Here is a 14,923-nt window from a genome sequence, read left to right as displayed (position 1 = left end):
ATTATAAAATAGCAGCCTACCTTCTGGAAATATTTTTGCTTGAAAGCCTTTACTAAAAAGTGCATTTTCTAAATTGTTCATAGCTGTTAGGCTGAGAATAAAAAGCAGAGATCCCAGAAAACCTCCAAGAATCGTCATAAGCTCAGATGAAGCAAGTTGTACTTTGAACATTTGCATACCAGCAAACAAAAGCATCATCAATAGAGATGAAATCACAGCAGATGGACCAGATGATACAGCTGAATTTGAAATTAAAAAGAAATCATTATTTAACATTTTATATTAATATAATTTACAAATAAGCAAATTTAGTTATACACGTCAAGTCTTGGCCACACACCTACATATAAAACCTCAATATTTTTCATATCTCACTCAATCATTTTAATTTTACAAATATTTGTTTGTTCCTACAGGTAAGAAATAAAATTTAATTTATTCATTGATTATATCATATAAAATGTAGGCCTACCTAGGCTAGAGGGCACTAGTTCTGTTTCGCACACTGTTAAGTAGCTTACATGAATATCACACCTTAGAATAAGGGTTACTTTAAAACATAATTTGATTTAATGTGCACGTTTTTTGATGCGAGTAGTTTAAAAAACCTATTTCTTTTCAAATTCACCTGTTTGATTTTCGTGTTGCTGTTCTATTGTTAGTCAATTAAAGCTATTGTTAATTGAAAGGCTTGTTACATAACCATTACACATGCTTAAGTTGTAGTGAAATTAGCCTCAATCACAAACAGCATTAAGACACACACAAATATATATATATTTTTTTACCGGAGAAATCTTATGTAGGAGAATTTTACAGTAGGCGGAGGTATGCACTCTCTGAGTGATTTTCTAGTTTAATATGTAAGCAGATATGTTGTAGATATGAATTCATGCAGAATTTTTACCCCTCGGATGTTATGACGTCATCGTATGGCCACACGAATGTAAAATATAGGATTTTTTACTCTTTCGTTATTGCTCATCACATTGAATAGAGCGCATCTCGCTTATTCCATTTCCCCCGATATTTTAATACTGTCTAGGTCAATCAACTATCTTTCAGATGAGTTAAAAATATTTTAATTTTTGTGACGTCATCTTCATGTCTAAAAATGTAAATAACGTGGGTCACCTATTTTCATCTTTACAGTAAATTTCAATCTGTCAAGCTCGTCAGAATAAAAAGTGATAATAATGATTAAAACGTTTTCAGGAAGCTATTGGATTGTAGATACGAATTCATGTAAACATTTTGCCAATCAGATGTTGTGACGTCATCATATGGCCAGTTGAATTCAAAAAGTCATATTTTCATCTCTTGCGTAAAAGTTCATTGCGTTTAAACGAGAGCGCATCACACTTTTACGCACCCAAAATTCTTCAAATTTGTACAGTATTAATATAATTATTTAGATAATTATCTTCTAAAATTGTTATCTTTATATGTCAATTTGATGACGTCATCGTGTTAATAATTGGATTTAAAAGATGGGTCTCGTAATTTCGTCTATGCTACACTGTATATAACATACAGTGTATTCTGTAAATACTGTAATATGTTGTATGCTACAAAAGAGGTACAATTCAGCACTGTAAACATATTTAATTCGTGTCATAGGATGGCATAATAATTGTTGAGGTTCATATAGTTTAAAGTATGTGCATGTTGTGGTTGCGCGGATAACCCGAACTCGTCAAAGTGACGAGTTCAAATCTAGTTATTTTTTATTTACTATCTTTTAATATCATATTTTATTGAATTTTACAATGTTAATACAGAAAATATTTTACTAAAAAAACGGTGATTTTATTTAATTATTTTACCTAAAAATGGAGTAGGCCTAGGCCTAGTTCATAAGTCAGATTTTTATAATTATTTCTTTAATTGTAATATTTAATAATATATACAAAAAACCGTGATATATAAACTTTTGAATATACATCGTTATCCCTAATATTAAATAAAAATAGAACTTCTATTAAATAGAAACGAGCACCGGCGAAAGTTAGCATTTGGCGTTATAATATATCATCATCATTAATAAACATTACATAATTTGGTGTTAGCCATTACAGACAGTCAACAGCCGTTACAGACAGTCGGCATACTATGCCTATGAGTACACACACTAGGGCCTACACCACCAGGCCTTGCTTGCGGGATCCAGTCAAGTCGCCCCATCGCAAAGTCGCCCCATACAAAGTCGCCCAATACAAAGTCGCCCCATCGCAAAGTCGCCCCAAAACAAAGTCGCCCCGGCACAGTCGCCCCATTACAAAGTCGCCCCATCGCAAAGTCGCCCCATCGCAAAGTCGCCCCAACGCAAAGTCGCCCCAACGCAAAGTCGCCCCATCGCAAAGTCGCCCCATCGCAAAGTCGCCCACGGTTTTATTTCGGAAGTGCTGCCGCTAGTAGTAGTACGCTGTTTTAATCATATAGCGGTTGCGTTTGATATCGATTGCGTTGTTACTTTGGTCGCGCTAAAGGTCGTATACATTATAATGTTTATCCTATTAATATATACATAATTTGTGTTTTAATTTTTATTTTACAGGTTTTAATGGAGTGATGTGCTTTTTAAAAATCATTAAAAAATAGTCCCTTGTTTGAAAGTTCTAAAAAGATTTCGAAAAGATTATCCCTGATTTATAGTTTCAAAAATAATTTAATATGATTTTAAAATTAGTTACCAGAGCCACAATTACGAATCTTTCTTCAACCTACGCGTGGATACCAGCTCATTTTTTAGGATAATATATTAAGTGTATAAATAGTAGGCCTTCGTATATTTACAGTAGTTAAAACAATAACAGCGTTGTAAGACAATAAATGTTATATATAGGCTACTTATTGATCATTTTGCATTTATTGACAAGTTATGTGTCTATAGTTATTTAATTTTAATTATGACTTGAAGAAATAAAAAAAAGGGGATTTCTTTGCCGATATGATCGTTTTACACATGCAGGTATTTTAGTAAAATTAAAACGCTACATTTTGACCATGGAAAAACCATCGTACAGTATGATTATCGTGTGCGTGTTTTTTTTAAAAGGGGAATCCCCGACGGGCAGCAGAAAGACGTAGCAGCTGTGAGAAGGAAACAGATACGAGAAGGAGCAGCTCCGATTGGTTTCAGAGAATGTTTCAGATTGCGAGTCGCTTTTTATTCAACAGCAGAATGATCATTTTACTGAAGAAATTCTTTTCAACCCTTTTGGTTATAGAACATTCTAATTATCATGCCTAATAAATATCCTCATATCGGGTGTTTATTTAATTTTAATAAACAAGACAGTGAAGAGGCACGGAATTACGTACACGGACGTACGACGAATACACACATGCACGTCATCATTTACGACATATCGTGGCGATATGATGCAATTTTATAATGGATATAATGATGGGATTGCATTTCCAGGCTTATAATCAATGTTCATTGTAATACTATGTATATAATAGTAAACTGAATGTTTATAAATAAATTGTTTTACCTAATTTGTTGCATATAAAAATAAAAGACACAGACGTAGCCTACGTTCCCTATAAAATATTTCACATTTAAATTTATGTACTGTTAAATGACATTATGCTGAATAATAGGCTTACTATAATCTTAAACTATGTTTACAAATTGTCATTTTTAAGGCACACATCTTTCTCTCATCATAGACCTCAGTGTAAAATAAAAACAAAAATCAATTATTAATATAGGCCTAATAATAATAAATATTCATCGACCAAAGTAAAAATAATCTAGATCGTATAACATCATTTTATCGCACCAAAATTAAACGCCACCGATTTCGAACGCGACTGATATCATCGTAAAACTCCGACGGGGTTTCCCCATCTTCAGATGGTGCGTTGTAGTGCGACAACGGCGGAGTAATTACGGGGGGTTTCCCTCTGGTGAGAGCTAGCACGTTAGTGCGACCGCGGAGTGATTAGTTGGAGGCTTCCTCTCTGATGATTGGGGAGCGTGCCGATCGTGTGACCTGAGACTACATGGCGGGGCTTCCCCTTTTATGCCTACACGTTCCGTGTTATTTTGTGTATCATTGCGACATTTTACGCACTTTTAAACTATTTTTTAACGTTTTGGGGCGACTTTGCGATGGGGCGACTTTGTGTTGGGGCGACTTTGCGATGGGGCGACTTTGCGTTGGGGCGACTTTGCGATGGGGCGACTTTGCAATGGGGCGACTGTGTCAGGGCGACTTTGTTTTGGGGCGACTTTGCGATGGGGCGACTGTGTATGGGGCGACTTTGTATGGGGCGACTTTGCGATGGGGCGACTTGACTAGCATCCTTGCTTGCTAGTAGTAGGGCCTACTAGGCCTAGGCCTCCTAGCTAGGCTAGCCTACTTCTTTCTAAATCTAGCGGATTTCCATTTTCTAGCCTTGCTTCTTCCTAGTCTCTATTTTAGACGGGATTTAATCTAGGCCTAGTGCTAGGCTATTATCATACTAATGGTATTATATATTACACAAAACAACTAAAAACTAACCCATATTGATGCAAAATAAACAGTGCTACGCTAGCCTTTATTTTATTTTTATGGTTGCAAAAAAACAAGCTGCTAGATTTGTGACTGGATGGCAATCGATGATTGGACAACAACAATCTTTCATAGTCGGATATGGCACACAAAAGCGCACAAACAAATCGAGGTCATAATAAGTTTAATGTATATAAATAATACTGTTTTCACCTACTAAAAAAAGATTGACCCTATAAAACGGAATACTTTGGTTTATGTTTTGTTGATGAATTCATGCATTGTTGAAATATTGTATTTGTATTTTCACAGCCTTTTTTGAGTTGTCCGTCCTGGCGTTCCATAGTAGTAGTACCCAATTGTTTACTCTCCTCCTGCTCCACGTGTACACACCTTCTTCAATAATAAATTAATGAATTATAAAACTACTTTTTGATATCTATTTTTGACAGACCTGGGTATTTTTCGAAGAACAATTGAAGAACAAAATAAGCTACACATTTTGGGCAACTACAACGGGTATTTCTTTTACGAACCGGCACTTTTTTAAGAAGATCCCTGGTTCTATCAAAGACACTATCTTTTTGGTTCTATTAATTACATATTAGACTAAAGCCAGAGCAATGGTGGATCTTGAATATAATTGAAACGATCCCCAAACATTCTTTTACTTTATATCACTGCGAATGGCCCACTAGGCAGTGGTTTCATATAAACGGTACTAGTATGTTCAAATCACCTAAAACATTTTTTATTGTATATATAATATACAATAATAAATATTATATATAGTTTTGGTCTTTATTTTAAATAAGATATAAGATAGCCCTGTAACTTGTAAGTAAACCAGTATAGGCCTATAGTAGAGTAGGTAGGCTAAGTTTAGGCCACCCATTCTATTAATTTTATAGATCTAGGCCTATAGCTAGTACTTGGTAGTACCTGTAGTAGCTAGCTTATTCAGCACACTTGGGCCTATTTGGCTAATAAGGTACTCTGACATTTTCGCCGACTGGACATTTGGTCTACAGGACATTTTCCCGAGACATTTTGCCGACACGACAGGCCTTTTTGCTGACAGGGACATTTTTGCACAAATGACATTTCGGCAACAGACAACTGGCCAACAGTTATAATTATAATAGCACGTAAAATATTTATGAAGTAAAAAATTAAACGACCGCCTAGTTATAAATTCAACCACGCCACCACCGAAGCACGTAACTCATATTTTACAGGACGTTTTGCCAAACACCACTTCACCATCAGAAAAATGGTCGACCGAACCATCAGCTGATCAGGCATTTCACCAACCATTTTGCTGATCAAGTTATTTCGCCGAAAACCAATTAGCCAACAGAACAATTTGCTGACTAGACATGCCGATCCAGTCTGAACATGTTTAGCCTGAACTATTTAAAAATTGGTTGAAATAAAATATTTTCCTCAAATTTTTCAATATATTGTAATGATTTTGGGAGAGAAGAAAAAGATAGAGGCGGAGTCAGGCAGGAGGAGAAGAAGAGAACGGACGGCAGAGAAATTGGAGAATGAAGGCAATGAAGAGTGAATTCGAGCTGCATAATAAAAAGGAGAGATAATAAGGAAAAGATAGACTGGTTATGATACTGTTTAGCCAGTGGCTACGCCTACTTTTTGTGATACAGTTTAACCATTGGTTATGTAACGCGAAATTTGGTCCGCGGCCAAAACTGGTCCGGTCGGATCGATTTTGGCGTTGAAACAGCCGCTAAAACAGGTCCGGCTAGGCCAAAACTGGTCCGGCCTTCAAAATCGCTTATTTATCCTTAAAAAAGTCCAAATGGTTGCTTAGACTAAATCGAAAAGGAATTATCGAAAACGGACAGATTAAAAATGTGCAAGAATAAATCGGCGTTCGATTCTTAATATAAAATTACTAGGGGGCGCTATTAGTTTTAAACGAACTGAACAATAAAATATCCCAAAATCCGATTAGAGTTTCTTTAATTAGTGTTTCGATAATTTCTTTTCGTTTGTACGGTAATATTCAGTATATTTACTTTAAAGCTTAGTTTACTTTAACCATTTGAACTGTTTGCAGGCTTTTTAACACATTTTAAAGAATAAATAAGTGATTTTAAAGGTCGGACCAGTTTTGGCCTAGCCGGACATGTTTAGCGGCTGTTTCAACGCTAAAATCAATCCGACCGGACCAGTTTTGGCCCTTGATTACGACCAAAATCGATCCAGCCGGACCGATTTTGGCGCGACAGCTACACCTACTGGTTGTGATAGACAGTTTAGCCGGTGGTTATGCCTACTGTTTGTGCTACAGTTTAGCCAGTGGTTACGCTTACTGTTTGTGATTCAGTTTAGCCGGTGGTTACGCTTACTGTTTGTGATTCAGTTTAGCCAGTGGTTACGCTTACTGTTTGTGCTACAGTTTAGCCAGTGGTTACGCTTACTGTTTGTGATTCAGTTTAGCCAGTGGTTACGCTTACTGTTTGTGATTCAGTTTATAGCCAGTGGTTACGCCTACTCTGGTTGTGATAGACAGTTAGCCGGTGGTTATGCCTACTGTTTGTGATACTGTTTAGCTGGTGGTTACGCCGCTATTGGTGGTTACGCTGTTGCTGGTGGTTACGCCGCTATTGGTGGTTACCCTGTTAGCCAGAGGATACGCTTATTGGTGGATAACCCGATAGCTAGTGGTTGTGCAGAAACTGGTGATGCTGGTTAAAGATGCAGATCAAAGTCCTTGGAATGAATCAGTTATTTGTACATAGGCCTTATTTTATCTAATTAATCATAATTCTAATCATCTTCTGCTGTTGTTGTTACTGTACTTATTCAACAATAATTGACTCAGAGACAATCACAACCTGTTTTTTTTCTAAACGCATTAGCGCCCCCTGGCATCATAGCATCTCCCTTTCTTTATTGTTTTCTTTTTTTTATATTTATTATATTGTTATGAGAAATAAATGATTACATTCTCTATAGATTCATATGTTATCCTGTTGATTTCTTCATAGATTATTTTACACAACATCATCTCCTTTCTTTCATTATGTCTGTCCTGTCTGATTCTGTTACGGGGCTGTTCATGGTCGATGTACTGTTTGGTTTCTCTGGTTGAACTGTTGGCATTGTCTCCATAACGTTTCTCTCCGGCGTTGTCCGTAGAAACTTTCTGTTGCGACAGTATAGTTTGCCGTTTGTGGTTTCCACTAGGTAAGAATGAGGTCCTACTTTTTTCTTGCACGTCGCGGTTCTCCACTCTAGGTTGTTGTTTTCCGGTCGGAGTCTAACTGTCTCCCCGATGACAAGTTCTGGAGGTTCTGTAGCACTTTTTTCGTACTGCAGTTTAGATTTTTTTATTTAATCCAAGAACCACACGTCACTGTAGTGATCTACTGTTACAAGGTAATCTTTACTGCTATACGTAGTATGTCTTGAGAAATAATCTCCCATGGTCTGGTTGGTATCGGGTATGACATCATTGGCTCTATTTTCTGTTTGTCACACACAAGTCACAAATCCTGTCCTGGGTATGTTTGACATATCTGACATTTGTCAACTACCTCTCTGATGTCTGCTGACATCCCTGGCCAGAACAGGCTGTCTTTAGCTCTTCGGATCAATGCTTCCACACCCAGATGGCTTGACTAAATCTTTTGCAATAGGCTTCTCCTCATCTCGGTAGGTACCATGATTTTCTGTCCTTTAATACACCATCCTGTGCTGTTATTTCTTCTCGATAATTGAAGTGTTCTCTGATGCTGATTGTTATCCGCTCTTGTGTCTGGCCAGCCGTGCTTGACCATCTCCATTAGCATTTGGCTTTGGCTGTCCCTCACTGTTGCTTGCTTAAGCAGGTACTGGGTTGGCTTACTGACATTTATGTAATCAGCTGCCTTGATTTGTTCTATTTCTTTGTATATTTTGTCTTCCTTTTATTGTCCTGGTAAGTATGCTCTGCTTAACCGGTCTGCTATGTGGATTAAAGAATAGAAGGATATGCATCGACGTGAGATCAAGGGTTCCTTGACTCTCGCCGACAGACCGCGGACCGCCCACAATGTTACAGTTTAATTAACCGCATGGTAACAACGAAACGGTCGCGTGCCTAATATATTGTTTACTGCACATGTGCAACGACATTTAACCTTGTTGGCTACGCTTCTTTCGCGCGTTCTTTGGTTTCCGGTCCTTCATAGAAACTTTACTGCTACCACATAGCCTACAAGTCCAAGCATGATAGCAGGTCACCAGATGCTTTCAAATTGATATTGGGAGACTTCAATAAATGTAATTTAAAGAAAGTTCTTCCCCACTGGCACCAGTATGTTAAAGTACCAACCACAAAGGAGAACATCCTTGATCTTTGTTATGGTAACCTACCGCACGCATTTAAGGCTAAGTGTAGGAATGGAATCATCGGTACTTCAGATCATACCTTGGTGCAGCTTATCCCTATTTATAAACAGAAATATAGACGAAATAAGGTTGTCACCAAACAAGTTAAGTGTTGGACTAGTGATTTAGTGGAAAATCTTAGAGCATGCTTTGAAACAACGGATTTGGATTTATTCAAAGACTGTGATACATTAGATGAGGTAACTAAGTCTGTGTCGGGGTTTATTCGATTCTGCGAGGACACTATTGTCCCAGTTAAAAATGTTCCCAAATAATAAGCCCTGGGTCACCTGGGAGCTGCGTTTGCTACTCGCCAAGAAATATGCATTGATTAAGCATGGTGAGGAGGACGGTTATACAAAGAAGGAAATTCAGCGAAAAATTAGGAAGGTCATATAGCAAAGAAAAAAAAAGAGTACACAATTTTTCCAGTGGCCATGTTAAGAAAACATGGAAAGGAATGAGAACAATTACAGGTTACAACCCAAAGTCTGTGGCGATAGGTGGTAAAACTGACTTCTCTGTCGACGAACTTAACACGTTTTACACTTGGTTCGATAATAATAATTTTGCAGCTGAGAGACAGAGTGGATAATTTGAAGAGTAAAGTTAAGGATGAGGATAGGATCGAAATTGATCAGAGTGACGTAGAAAACATCTTTAAGATGAATAAAGCAGTTGAACCGGACGGCATCTCAGGAAGAATCATTAAATCTTGTTATCTGGAGTTAAGTGGTATTTTCAGCTATAAATACCAATGGTCTATCTATTGATAGTCACAAGGTACCTAAATTATGGAAGCTGTCGAACATTATTCAAATTCCAAAGATTAAAAAAACGTTGGTGTTGAATGACTACAGACTTGTTGCTCTGACCGCAGTGCCCATTAAATGTTTGGAAAAGCTGATTAAGTTTAAATTGACGGACACCTTCAGAATTGCTAGATACTTTTCAATTCGCTTACAGGAAGGATGATGCTATTGGTACCCTTCTCATAATGAACCTTTGGACAAATCTGGTTGCTATGCTAGGATTCTTATTTTAGATTTTAAGTCTGCATTTAATACTATTCAAACTTATCTTCTCATTGATAAGCTATGTGCTATGGATGTTAACCCTGTTTTAAGTTTATGGGTAGCAGATTTTTTAAGGATAGAGTTCAAATGTTAAATTTATGGATGAAGTATCATCCCCCCTTCTATGTAATACTGGTGCACCTTGTTTTCACGTTAGGAGTAGCAATAGCGCAGCTGTGACAGTGAAATGTAACAAGAGGCTACTTTCTAAGGAAAATGAGAAGTTTTAAGGTGAATACAGTTGTAATGAAATTATTTTATGACTCTCTGTTGTAGTATCTGGTATAACGGCCTCATCAAAGAGAACAAATACAAACTTTATCGAGTTATAAGGAAAGCAGATAAAATTATGGGTACCAAATCTGAGGATTTAGATAGCATGTGTAACGAATTGATGTTGGCTAAAGCCAAAGTCATAATGTCTGATTCTGCCCATCTCTTGCATAGTTCGATTGTTATGTGCAGATCTGGTAGACTACGTCATCCTTTGACAAAAACAAATAGGTTTAACAACTCCATTATTCCCTCCTCAATTCGTCTCTTTAACAAACAATTTGTAAGATAATTACTGTAAATTACTTTTAATGAACTGTTTATAGGCCTACAATGTATTTGACTTATATCGAATTGTATTGATGTTTTTACATAGTGTTTTTATTACGAATGTAACGGGGAGCTGAGTCTCACATTTTACAATTATTATGTGACAATAAAGTATATCTATGTGTCTATGTCTATCTGTACCATGCCTTGGTCCTGACAGACCCCTCTAAAGTTTAAATAGAGACCCCCTTCCCCCAACTAGCCTACAGTAGTTTAGATATTGTAGATACCATCAGCAGCCAATGATATATGATTTAGCACATTGTAAGGAATACCAAATGACCTATTACAGACTATCTGTACACTGACTTGGCCCTGACCCTTCTAAAGTTCAACTAGAGACCCCCTTACCATAAATATACCATATGTAACCATAGAGATTGTAGATACCACCAGCAACCAACCTGTAAGGAATATGAAATGGCCTATAAATGCTGAATAAGTCAGTAACCCACAATTTTCAAAACTCATTTTCATTAACAAACTGCATAAACCACACTAGAAAAAAAATATGATCGAAATTTGCAGAAAGATGCAATTAAACACTGTTATTTCAAAGTTAGGAACATCCGTCATTACCATGGAAATTTGGCCCGGCATAATATTACGGACATAGGGAAATAAAAATAAATAGGGTTACGATGGAAATGCTTAAATGATGGGAGAATCCCCGGCAAAATGCAATAATTATGGACAAATCAACAACCCATATGACAGAGTTGTCCACGAACACAGTGTGTAGTGGCATTTCATTGCTTCTCATGACGCACACAAGCAATCCTAACAGTCAAAAATTCAATCTGAGCATGTTCAGAAACATATCTGCAAAAAACTAAATTGTGCACGGTATTGTTGACTGCTGGGTAATTTTACGCTGCAGCCTGTCAATTTACATATAGGCTCTTCGAACCCTGGACTTATAACGTTAATGGTTATTATATGTGATAAAATGGGATCTAAATTTTAATTTAGTGGCAGAAAAAACATTTAGTATGAAATTAAGGGTGTTGCCCAGGCAACTGGGGCAACACCACTGCATCCACCCCTGCAGTGATTATAAATAGTATTCATTAGTCATTGAATAAATAAAAATTTTTTTCCAATGGACATTTTAGATGAGTTTTAGAGTAGTAAACTATATCTAGTAGCTATATCTCAACTTATTTTACCCCATACAGTACATGTTCAGCATATCACATTTTATTTCAAGGTATACAACTTGAACCTAGTGGGTCTGCAATGGGTAAAATGATAGATGAGCTTCATGATAGTGCAAGTAAAGGCCAGCTGGATTTAGTGTTGATGATCATTGAGTCCAGTAAACAAAAGTCTGTTATTAATGCACAGAATGATCAGGGATGGACAGCGCTAATGTTTGCTGCTAGAAATGGAAGAGTAAATGTGGCTGATGCTCTTATCAAAAAAGGGTATGTAATAGTACAGTAGTTTGTTTTTAAGATTCTGTTTCTTATTTCAATTCTTGTTTAAATTCACCTAGTAATATAGTATAGAGCATAGTTTAACCTTCAGTGGTCCATACCTACAGTACATATGGATTTTATTTAATACAATCTTTAATAAGGGTGGCGTATCCAGTTCTAGTGAAGAAACTGATCATGAAGGGCCCTGGATAAAATATACAAATGCAACCAAATAAAATACTCGGAACAAAGTTTACTGTTACAATAGATATCACACAATGTCCATTGCATCATAAGTTTCAATATTATATAGATCATTTTAATATATTGTCATTCTTTTGTATTTTCAGATGTGATGTTGACCTAATGACCAAGTCTGGTCAAACAGCTGTTGAAATAGCTCAGTTTTGGAACCATTCCTCAATAGTTACCCTTATAACTGGTGATTCTAATATAAATTCAAATATACCATGTCAACTTTCTACAGTTGTCACCTATTTTGGAAAAAATCCTTTGGATCGATGTTCAACAATGAGAGATAACCAAGAGTGGATAGAAAAAGAGCTCCATCAAGCATCAACAAAGTATATTCTATTTCATAAGTTAAATCCATTTGTTTTGTATCAAGACAATAAATATGAAATATGCCCCGTTTCTTACAAGGATATCTCATTTTTGCTTATGGGAGATTCCAAACCGGTTTATATTTTTCTTGGGTTAGGGTGTTTAGATTTATCAATTACAAATGGGGAAAAAAATGCATGGTTTGCGCTGGATGTATCGACTCTTGAAGAGGAAAAGGTGTTAAAGTTTTCTAAGAAAGCAGAGATTTTATCATCTAAAAATAAATATGCTATTATGGGCTTTGATGAGATTCAGGCAGGTGTGATTGCACAGTCCAAGTCACTGCTTACATGGCATCTTCGCTACAGATTCTGTCCAACCTGTGGCAGTGTAACAAATATAGCAGAAGCTGGATATAAAAGAATTTGCACAAATAAAGGTAGATTTACATCACAATTCTATTCTTCTATTATTCCCAGTCTGTTTTAACACTAAAATTGTGTACTACTGCTATGCGAGTTGGGCAATACATTTGGCTACTTGGTTTTGTGACTGAAATACCAGTTACTGCTTCATAGTACAGTATGACCTGTGTTCAGGGTGGCTTGAAATCTAACCTTAGTCATCCTTGCAAGCTTGGTTTGTTTAACAAGGAAATGCAAGATAGTGCTAAAAAAACTGAGTTTTTCAAAATGTCTATGTCCAATCATTTTTTTAAACAGATTGTATTAGTTTGCAAGGCATTCATAACACTAGCTATCCCAGATTAGACCCGGTTGTGATTATGCTCATCATATCTCCTGACAAGCAACAGTGTCTTCTAGGAAGGCAAAAGACGTTTCCTCCTGGACTATTTTCTTGTCTTGCTGGATTCATGGAACCAGGTTAGACACTTTCATATATTATTCCTTTAATTAAATATGTACTTGTATATTAATATTGTATATTCTGGAATAAAAATTACACGAGTTTCATCAACCAATACTGTAGTATTAAGCAACCGTTAACCATTTGTTATCGCCATTCCAACGGAATTTGGCCAGGCCCAATATTATGGACGTAGAGAAATGAAAATAAATAGATTAGTATGGAAATGCTTAAATGATGTCCCCGGCAAAATTCAATAATTATGGACAAATCAATGACCCATATGACGGAGTTGTCCACGAACACAGTGTGTAGTGGCATTTCGTAGCTTCTTAGCACACACAAGCAATCCAAACAGTCAGAAATTCATTCTGAGCATGTTCAGAAGCATATCTACAAAAAAAATATGCTGACCGCCGCTATATTGTGTGCGGCATTGTTGACTGCTGGTTAATTTTACTCTGCAGTCTGTTAATTTAATGGTCATTATGTGATGAAATGGGTTCTAAATTTTAATTAAAAAGCAGAAAAAACATTTAGTATGAAATTAAGGGTGTTACCTGGGCAACTGAGGCTCCGTCCCTGCGTCCGCCCCTGAAGTGATTATAAATAGTATTCATTAATCATTGAATAAATACAATCTGGGATAATTGGTTTTCTATTGTGAAAATGTTGAATTAGAGCTGGTAGAAATATTTTGACAAACATTTCTAAATAATAAATGATTTCTGTAACTTCAGCTGTGAGGCCATTCCAACTGTCAATGCTCATGGCACTGTGTTGCTCGTGTTAAATGCAGATGGTTCCCAAATATGTCCTACAGTACTGAAAATCTGATCTCCTCGGCTATGTTTGCTCCTGCTATGTCCAGGAGCACTTGATGGCTAGATCTCGGCTCTCGATTCTCTCCTTGATAGCCTATAAATGTTTAGGAACATACAATGGTTTACCCAAAACACCATATATTTACAGTCAATATCTAAAGGTCGATAATAATTACACCAGAAAAATATGGTTTTGTTGGTTTTTCACTTTTACTGCAGTGTTATATCTGTTGAAATTTCAAACCATTCCAACTGTTTCTTTTAAAGGTGAAACTATTGAAGATGCTGTCCGTCGTGAGGTAATGGAAGAGAGTGGTATAAAAGTTGACAAAGTTCAGTACTATACCTGCCAACCATGGCCTATGCCTATGCAGCTCATGATTGGCTGCTTAGCATATGCAACATCCAATTATATTAAAGTAGATCAAAATGAATTAGAAGCTGCTCGTTGGTTTCCAAAGAAAGAGATTATGGACATTTTAACCGGACATGGGTTAAATAGCGGAGCAGCATTTTCTTTACCGCCAAAACAGACTATAGCATATCAGCTTATTAAGACCTTTGTGGGTACAAGTTCAAATTTATAATCGCTAGCCTGTGTGTGGTAAACGCTTTAAAGAACTAACTACCTTGTTACAAACTCATAAGTAATTCATTTA

The 14,923-nt window shown here is 36.6% G+C and overlaps 2 protein-coding genes across 3 annotated transcripts in view; one reads left to right on the top strand and one right to left on the bottom strand.

Moving 5' to 3' along the window:
- LOC140051896 (uncharacterized) overlaps positions 1-14,923 on the bottom strand; it is a 119,628-nt gene that overhangs the window by 2,252 nt on the left and 102,453 nt on the right. Inside the window, exon 17 of the mRNA XM_072097241.1 lies at positions 21-239. Coding sequence (XP_071953342.1) covers positions 21-239 — 219 coding nt within the window. The remainder of the gene's footprint in view (positions 1-20; positions 240-14,923) is intronic.
- On the top strand, positions 4,871-14,886 carry LOC140051899 (NAD-capped RNA hydrolase NUDT12-like). Of its 2 annotated transcripts, none has more exons than XM_072097247.1 (5): positions 4,871-5,027; positions 11,799-12,015; positions 12,360-13,012; positions 13,296-13,457; positions 14,532-14,886. In XM_072097247.1, exons 2-5 carry the CDS (start codon positions 11,828-11,830, stop codon positions 14,849-14,851), a joined length of 1,323 nt encoding a protein of 440 aa, XP_071953348.1. In that variant the 5' UTR covers positions 4,871-5,027; positions 11,799-11,827; the 3' UTR covers positions 14,852-14,886. The 2 variants fall into 2 exon arrangements, with proteins under 2 accessions (XP_071953348.1, XP_071953347.1); XM_072097246.1 differs by lacking the exon at positions 4,871-5,027 and adding an exon at positions 5,107-5,226.

This window comes from Antedon mediterranea, chromosome 6, assembly GCF_964355755.1.
Source record: "Antedon mediterranea chromosome 6, ecAntMedi1.1, whole genome shotgun sequence".
In the NCBI taxonomy this organism is placed as follows: domain Eukaryota; kingdom Metazoa; phylum Echinodermata; class Crinoidea; order Comatulida; family Antedonidae; genus Antedon; species Antedon mediterranea.
The sequence above is the reverse complement of the archived record's forward strand: the minus strand, read 5'-3'. Positions and strand labels throughout refer to the sequence as shown.